Here is a 9,303-nt window from a genome sequence, read left to right as displayed (position 1 = left end):
AGTGCCTCGGCAGTCGGGGGAAGCGGGCAAGGCGCCCAGAAGCGCCTGCACCTCGGGCGGCTTCTCGGTGAGTAGCTCAGGCCTGGGGCCTGGTAGACCTTGGACACCGGTTTCAAGCGGCCCGGGGTCATGGTGATTTCCCAAGAGGCGGTCGGTGGGGGCCATCTGCTAGCAGACGGGGGCCCTCCAGATGCCAACATCGTTCCTGACGGTTTGTGGGCCAGCCTTCCCCGCCTCTCATCACAGCACAGGAGGGCTTAGCTGGCATGGTAGAGACCACCATGGGTGGTCTCTATCACGACTCAGGCGTACCGCCTGCAGTTCAGGTGCAGGCCCAGGGTAGCAAGATCTCCAATCTTTACCACGGTGGCCAACCATCTACAAGCCCAGACTCTGCAAATGGAACTGTCTACCCTCTTAGAGAAGGGGACGATCGGGGAGGTTGAGTCCTCCGACCGCCAAGCGGGTTTCTTCTCTCGATATTTCCTCATCCCCAAGAAGGATGGGGTTCTTCGCCCGATCTTAGATGTCATGGGGGTCAACAAGTACCTCGCGACCATAGATCTGAAAGATGCCTATTTTCAGGTTCCGATCTGGCCAGGGTATTGGTGTTTCCTGAGATTTGCTTTCGAGGGTCGGATCTTCGAGTTTCACCTTTAGCAGGTGCATGGATGCAGTCCTCGCACCCTTGAGGCAGCCCTAACCCTAACCCTGCTATTGATTGACATTCAGCGTCTGGGGTTGGGCCTCAATATCAAGAAGAGCAAACTGCAACCCAACCGGGTAACGTATTTCCTCGGCATGGTGTTAGACTCCAGGAGGGCTACTGTTACTTTCTCTCCAGTGAGACAGCAGTCCCATGCGGCCTGTCTCAGTTCCTTCACCCTCAGGGCTCAGAGGGACTGGAGGGTCTGCCTCAGACTCCTCGGCCTTAAGGCAGCAATGATACAGACTCTGGACCTTCTTCACATGCGCCCTGTTCAGAGGTGTCTCCTGAGTGTAGGCCTTTGCCCACAGAGCCCCGCCCGTGCCAAGATGACGGTTTCCCAAAAGCTCCCTCAGCTTGTGGAGGGACCCATCCAACATCAGGAGAGGGCAGACCATGGGGTCAGTGACTCACTACCAGATCGTATTTACAGACGCATCCCTAGCAGGCTGAGGAGCTGCGCAAAAAGGTCAGGTTATCAACGGACCCTGGAGGGGCCGCTGGGGGTCTCAGCATATCAAATTGTTGGAGCTAACGCCCTAAAGTACTTTCAGCCGCGGCTCAAGAGTCAGCATGTCATAGTCAGAACCGACAGCACAGTGACAGCTGCGTAGGCAGGGGGGTTCTGCAACCCTCTGCAAGCTGGCAACAGCTCTGTGGCTATGGGCTAATCCACAGTTCAGTTCACTTAGAGCCGTTCATGTGCCAGGGCCCCTAAACGTGACAGCAGACATGTTGTCCAGAGGGAGACCGAATTCAGGAGAGTGGATACTCCACCTGTTTGTGAGCAGAGAATCTTCTCATTGCCTACGTTTCTTCTCCCTGATGAACGATGATCCTCCTCTGGGATGGGATGCGCTGGTGCATCCTTGGCCGCAGACCCTGCTCTACGCCTTCCCCCCATTCACCCTCCGCCAAGACCTTCTGCATAGGGTACAAATGGAGCAGGTGAGGCTAATCCTGGTTGCACCGTTTTGGCCTCAAATGTTTTGCTACTCGACGATTCCTACCCCACTAGAGGGTCAGCCATAGATGCTTCCTCTCAGGGGGGACCTCCTGTCTCAGGCTGCCGGGAAAATGTTCCACTCCTTCCCAGCAGGGCTTAGGCTGGTAGCCTAGCCCCTGAGAGGGACCGGCTCCTGGCCCTAGGGATACCAGAGGCGGTGGTGCGGACGATCTAGGAGGCCCGAGCTCCATCAACTAGGGCAGCCTACACGTATCGATGGCAGGTCTTCACAGGGTGGTGCCAGGCACACCAGACTGACCCCTTCTTGGCCTCAACCCAGGACATCCTGCTCTTTCTGCAGTCGCAGTTGGAGGCCCGTAAATCCGCAGTCACCCAGAGAGGCATGCTAGCAGCTATCAAGGCAGTCCGTATCGGAGAGTTTGCCATTGTGAGGGTGGTTGCTCCATGATCTCCTGATACCTAAGGGGGGGCACGAAGGCTTAAAGCGCCCAGTAGGGGTCCTCAGGTATCACCCTGGGACTTGGATCTTGTCCTTGATGCTCTGCGGTATCCGCCTATTGAGCTCCTCGGCAATGTGGACCTCAAGTGGCTCTCTCTAAAAAACGTTTTCCTCTTGGCCATCACTTTGGCTAGGAGGATAAGCGAGCTCCATGCGGTGTCCGTCCACAGGGACTGCTGTACTTTTTCTCCGGAAGGGTCGAAGGTAGTGCTTCGCCCCAACCCAGCCTTCTTGCCCAAGGTCCTGTCTGTATTCCATCTGTCCCAGAACATAGAGCTGAGCACTCTGCCCGGTATGGGCCCTGTCGGAGTATATACGGCGCACTAAGCCGCTAAGAAAGTCAGACCAGCTCTTTTTGCGTTTTCACACTAGTTGCTTGGGTAGACCACTGTAGAAGTGTTGACTTTCTCCCTGGGTGGTGGATACCATCCAGCAAGGTTACACCCTTTCGGGCGCTCCTGCCCCCTCCAGGATTCGATAACACTCAACCCGCAGCGTGTGGACTTCTTGGGCTTTGTGGCGGGGAGCCTCTCTCGCCACCATATATCCGTAGCAGCCACTTGGTCCTCCCACTCCACGTTCACCAGATTTTACCGCCTGAATGTGGCAGCGGGACCCTCCTTCGCGGAGCAGGTACTTGGCGTGGCTAGGACTCAGAGGTAACTCTGAGCCCCCAATTGGTCAGCCTTGTGTCTTGCGGGCTGACCTGGGCTGCTTATCTGCACAGAGTTGGCCCTTGCGCCTGACGGGGCTATACCTGTGTTCCGGCGTTGGGTCTTGCGTCTGGCAGACCCGCCGGAGCAGCCTTCTGCCTTTCGGGCTTGGCCTTTGCGCCTTGCGGGGCATCGACCCGATTGGCATGTAAAGAGTGTACATTTGTAAATAGTTCTAAGGGTTCACATGGTGTTGGTTATACTTCACATCCCTCGGGATGCATAAAGTAAGGACAACAGCGACATCTGTGTTTTTTCTGTTGAGACTGGATATGGTTTATGTCATCAAGGTGCCTTTTTTTATTGAAAAATGTAATAATTGTAAAATATTTTTATTTAAAGTAAAGAAAAAAAGAAGCAATAAATAAAATAGAATTTTGAAACAAGTGGACAATTAAGTTATATTTACAAGCAATGAAAATCACAAATGAAAACAAACTGTCTAACACAATTTTACCCGTTCGATATATATAATGAAACATTCATTATTATATAAATACCACCATAGATAAAAATGTACATACATATAAGCATATACACTATGTCAAACACCTCCTTCATCCCTGTACCTCCCGAAAATAATTTCTTTGTATTTCGTTTCAAACTGGTTCATGTTTGGACAATGCTTCATCTCTCCACTCAAATTGTTCCATAGTCTGGAAATACAAAGATGGAAATACAAAACTGTTTCCTGGTTGTATGGACATATTACCTTTTTTATGTTTTAAGGTAATATGTTCATTTTAGCCTTAAACATTATCTGTGTGGTTTGAAATACCACCAGATCTGTGAATTTTAATAATCTCGACTGTATGAATAATGGGTATTGTGATCCAGATATCTTACATTGTGTAAATATAATGTGTACTGTTTTTTTTAGTAACTAAGGTATGGTAAGACTATTGAACAGTAGAGAATACGGAGTGATTTTTCGTCTAGAACCTGTTATACTTTGTTTAATACATGAATGCTTCTGGACACTTTTGATTGTACGTGTGTAATGTGTGATTTCCAGCTGAACATGTTGTCTATTATAACCCCAATTTTTTTTTTAATGAAACTCCTTACATTTCAATGAAAGTTCATTGATAGTTTGTTTCAGGGCTGGCGCTGGCCGTTTCGGTGCCCTAGGCGACTCAACATTAAATGGTGCCCTGGACAGGACTTCCGAATGGGGGGGGTATGGGCGCCGGCCCTGGGTGATAGGTTATACAATTAAGAAAAAACAAAGATGGGCCTCTTCATAACTAATCTACGTACTCTGCGTATAGGGAGCGGCGGGCCTGGTTTGTTTTCATCAAACCATGTCTTATTTTGTGCGTTTCTTTAGTGATGTTTTCTTCAATCAATTAATTTTCCCCAGAACAGACGATATTAGTATAATCAGCAAACAAAAACCAACCTCAAGGCTTTGGAGACATTCCAAATATAATTTTTGTACAAGATGAACGGTTTAGGAACCAACACTGACCCCTGGGGGACGCCACAAGCAATGTCCAAACATGACGAAGAATTCAATTCAATTCAATTTTATTTGTATATCCCTTAATCACCATGACAGCCTCAAATGGCTTAACAGGCCAAATATTTATGACATCCCCCTTTACCCAAGACCCCACAAGGGCAAGAAAAAACTTTTCAAGGGCCAAAGTGAGAGTTGGCAGTCCAGGAATAGTGCGTTCCACGTCCCCTAATAAATCAACTAAGAAGCTTCCAATTTAAAGGTCTTACTTTGGGAAAATATTTGTTCTTACAGACTCCCCAATAAAACATGGTGAATCTCAATACTGGGGCTTTGTGACCCTAATATTGAGATGCCCGGTCGGTCATGAAAAACATTCTGAACACCATCACACACCAATTCTCCCTGGATCAACACAGCCTCTCTCTTTAATATCTGAACCATTAAAGATGCTCCACACGCCCAAGGGACCAAAGAAGGAGGAAGCACAATGTTTTAAGTCATTTTTTATTTCTTAACAGCGTCATGGTTTCTCTGAAACCAGATTTGTTGCAATACCTTTACACACGACTGAAGAGAAAAGACAGTACCATCTTCAGGAATTCAAAACGCGGTAAGGTAACAGTATGTTGCTATTTCATCTAGATAACTGTTGGCACGCAGCGGAAATACCGAGAATACGAAGCCTTACATTTATGTCCTTTTAGGATTATGTTTGTGTTGATTATACCGTACAGTTTGCAGGACCGGTAACAAGGGACTCACCGGCGATGCGCTACAGCGTACTATCGTCAAAACCCAACCACATAAAGATTTACGGAACACAGACAAAAAGTTACGAAACAAACATTGCGTTTGATACTTTATCTCACCCGAAATAAAAGCCCTTTTTTTTTTGCATTTAAACGTCCTGCAAGCGAGTTTTGATCGAATCAAGTGTGGTTAAATAAACACAGAAAAACGCTAGGAAATGTGCAGCTGCTACATGATGAACCTAGTGTAGAGGTGCAGGCTTGAGGTTGGAAAGTTTCTCTTTATCGTCTTAAGTCTTTATCGCGCTGTGACTTTAGATGAATCCTTAATCTCAAATGAATGCAGTTTGCATCCATGGTCGTTTGCCGTGATTGTCTAATCCATAGAGAATGCGTTTGTATATGGTTGATTGATGAAAATGTAAATTATAAAGCACAGCACAAAATCCAACTGAGACTTTTTTTTTTTCAAGCAGAAAATAAATCCTTTTTTTTCCTTCTTAAGCTTTGGAAAGTAGTCAATGGTAATCTGTAATGATCTGTTTCACAGTGTGAACATTTATTTCAACCGCCACAAAGCTCACTGTATGGAAAAGTTTAAAAAGTGCATTTTGGGGTCATGAATGTCACCATGGTTCAATCGGAGAGTGGTTGATGGAGCGTCGTGATTGGATACTGTTGTGATGACTCATCTGGATTGAAGTGATCCTAAAGATGGCTGACCTTCTCTCTCTCAGACCCTAAAATGGTTACACCATTCTAAAAATCAGTTTTTTCATAAAAAATATATATATTAAAAAACATTAATGGTGCGTTCTATCTGGAATCAATTTCTTCGACTCCAATAGTTTAAATTTAGCTGCGTTAAGGCGTTTTCCTTTGTGAATATATATTTTTAAAAATACAACATAACACTGTTTTGCTAATTAATGAAAGCACCTGTAAAAAAATAAACCATACATTTAATGCTCAAAAATACAGCTCTGACTGTGGTGACATCATCGGCCATTTTGTTTACTTCACAAGCTTGTCTTCCCCAGTCACTGTTCCCACTTTGTCTCTATGGCAACCAGCCTGCCCAAGAGCTGGCCATGCCCAGCACTACCTGCCCTCAGAGCGTCTGATTGAAGGATGGGTTCAGAGAGCCGCTGCCCTCAAAGTCCAGGGGGGAGAGAGGCAGCGCCTGTACTACCACCTCGTCCCTGTGGGAGGCGTCAGAGCCCACCGAGGTGGCGCTGGCGGTGGCGGTGGCGGTGGCGGTGGAGGCGGTGGTGGTGGTATTTCTGGTGGTGGCTGTGCTTGGCGCCACCTCTGGCCTCAGTGTCATTGGGGAACGATGCAGGTAGCCCTGGGCGAGGAATATGTCCTCCTCCTGGAGCTCCAGGCCCAGCTCCGGGTCCAGGTCGGGGCCCAGGTCGGGGCCCAGGTCGGGGCCGCGGTTGGCCTGCTCTCGCTGGGTGCTCAGGCTGAGGTGTGTGCCTAGCAGGACGCCGTGCCGGGTCTCCAGCTCCGTCATGCCGTTGCCGCTGAACTCCTCTCCCTCGCCGTCCATCTCCTCCAGCTGCCGCACCCAAGGGGCCCGCCCCCGCCCGGGGCCTGGCGAAGATGATGACGATGACGATAGCTTGGTGGAGGCCGCGGGGGGGCGGTCCGAAGAGGGGGGGCGGGCGGCGGGCCGCTCGGGAAGCTCGTTCACGACGGGGTCCGTGCTGGTCTCCGGGACTGCCGGACTCGCGGGCGTAGGTGGGGGCGGCGGCGGCGGCGGCGGCGGCGGAGGTGGCATGCTGGGGGCGGGGGGGGTGGCGAGGCTGACCTCTCCCAGCCAGGCGTCCCTGGCGAGGGCCGTCGTCCCCTCTCCTCCGCTGCCCTCCCCCAGGTCCCCACCCCCGGCCCCCGAGCCCACCTCGCGGTCAGGGGCGGCGGTGTCGTGGTCGTCGTGGTCGTCGTCGTCAAGCTTTCGGGTTTGGTTGAAATGGTTCAGAATGTGTCGCAGTGCAAACATATTATCTACATCCTTCTGGAAGTCGTCCCAGCTGTCCGGGCCGGGGCTGAAGTGGGGCCTGCACTGGTACGCGCTCTCGTTGATGCTATACAGATCCTCCAGTCCCTGGCGGTCCACCTCTTCGTCCGTCAGGTTGGGCAGCTTAACCGACTCGTCCGTCCCATATGGGCTGTGTGCTGGTGGGGGGTGAGAGGGAGGGAGAGAGGGTGAGGGCCGTGGTGGTTGTCGGACACACGCGACCGCAGAACCGTGACGGGTGAGGATAAAGTCTCTGTTCACAGAGAGCATGCAGGCATGCCCACACCACCGCGTTTCTGTCACACTGGCAGCCAGCATTAAAGGAGGACGCGCGCACACACACACACACACACACACATATATATATATTTACACATCTAACACACGTCACAGTAGCGTAGCTAAAGCCCCCGGGACCTGCGTTGAGCTGAAGCTGTGAGCGGTGCCAAACACATGCTGCCATAGAGAAAGCACAAAGTAGCAGATCAAATAAATAGCGACCGTAGGAGAAAGAAAAAAGATTTGTGCGAACTCCAATAGCAGGGCAGGAATGGAAGACACTGGCTGTGCTTCACACGGGAAATATAATATTTAGGAGTCATATTAAGTCTGGGCTCTGTGGGGAATATTAATATCCAGGCGAACGCTGGAATCGCCCCGAAAATAAAAGGATGGTGGACCTCTGCAACAAAAGGAGAATGTTTGAGTAAAGTGGCGTAATACCCCAGGAAAAAAGGGACACAGAAGGACTACAAACAAAATAGATGAGTGTAAAGGAAATTGGCACACGCTAAACTTCAAAGTGCTTCGGTTTGATGTGAACTGTGTATGCCACCATCAATTCAACAAGCTATTGTGGCTCATTCTTTCATTTCCCCAATATAATCTGTCATATAAAGGCCATGACTTCCAGATCTGACACGCCATCATAAAAGTTGGTTATGTGAGTAATAAAGAAACAATAAGAAAAAAAAAGGGGACAAAAACAGAAAAACATGGAGAGCTTTGACTTGACGCAGGCTTTTGGAGACTCACAGGAAAGAGAGGCTCTGTCTCCTCTTTGACCTCTTTCGATGCTGCTGCTGCCTGGTAAGCAGGTGCCAGGAACAGAGGTCAAAGGTCAGAGGGGGGAGGGGAAGGGACAGAGAGGTCACAGCAACTCAAATGTCCAAGCTAGTACTCGCTAATGACATCATGATGGTTTGATGGCTGACTAGGGTCACAAAAAGGATGACGACGGTAGCTATAATGATGAGCGTGATGCTACCACTACCATATATGCATCTGGGGCAGGAAGCCACGATGCTAGGTGGTGATTGGGGTGATGCTACCACTACCATGTAGTGCATCGGAGGAAGGAAGCTATGATGGTAGGTGGCGATGAGGGCGATGCCAACATTACCATGTAGCATGTGGCACAACAGATGAAGGACGCCATGATGCATGCATTTGCGTTGACGTGCAGTTCACGTTGGGCGGTAAAATATTGTTTCTCTAAAGGTGTTTTCATCTCCATCTGATCAAACTCAATCATGCAAGAAGCTAGTTTGGAATCTGTAGCAAAAATACAGATTTTTGACACAGATTTCAACATACAGATCATCTATTTCTGGATGATCATTCAATCCATTAAATGATTGTGAATTAACTGTGATTTTTATCCATTCAAAGAACATGACTTCACTGTAGTTTGTGTCCTCAAAGCACATTATACATTTGCACACATGAAACCACTATCAACAGACTTGTGTGTTCTTAAAGCAGCAGACGGCAGGTGAACACACGTCCACAGAGAAGCGCAAGAGCAAGGGGTGCGAACGGAGTCATGGATCAAATCAAGAAAGAAAAGCACACCAAAACATGTCCTAGACAAAAACACATCTTACAAAATGACCACTGATTGGTTAAGCGAAGCTCCCAGCATGCAACAGCCATATGACGGAAGCAAGGGGGCGACGGCGACAGCAGCGCTCCGATGGATGAGTGATTAGTGGACAGAGGAGGCAAATTTCGGCCCATGCAGATGTTAAAAAAAGCCCCTGAGAGGGGAGAGAGGGCGAGAGGCACAGAGAGAGAGAGAGAGAGAGAGAGAGAGAGAGAGAGAGAGAGAGAGAGAGAGAGAGAGAGGTGGGGGAGGGGAATAAAATGGTGGATACCTGTGTGGCTCAAAGCTTCCTCCATCTT

The 9,303-nt window shown here is 49.2% G+C and overlaps 1 protein-coding gene across 1 annotated transcript in view; it reads right to left on the bottom strand.

Moving 5' to 3' along the window:
- Nucleotides 1-6,983: 6,983 nt before the first annotated feature.
- Nucleotides 6,984-9,303, bottom strand: part of sulf1 (sulfatase 1) — a 49,301-nt gene continuing 46,981 nt past the window's right edge. Inside the window, 2 exon segments of the mRNA XM_030349108.1 lie at nt 6,984-7,277; nt 9,276-9,303. The exon segment at nt 9,276-9,303 is cut by the window's right edge and continues 6 nt beyond it. Of these exon segments, the coding sequence (XP_030204968.1) occupies nt 7,244-7,277; nt 9,276-9,303 (62 nt within the window). The 3' untranslated portion in view covers nt 6,984-7,243.

This window comes from Gadus morhua, chromosome 23 (genome assembly GCF_902167405.1).
Source record: "Gadus morhua chromosome 23, gadMor3.0, whole genome shotgun sequence".
NCBI lineage: Eukaryota > Metazoa > Chordata > Actinopteri > Gadiformes > Gadidae > Gadus > Gadus morhua.
Note: the sequence above shows the minus strand (reverse complement) of the source record. Positions and strands in the feature narration are given on the sequence as shown.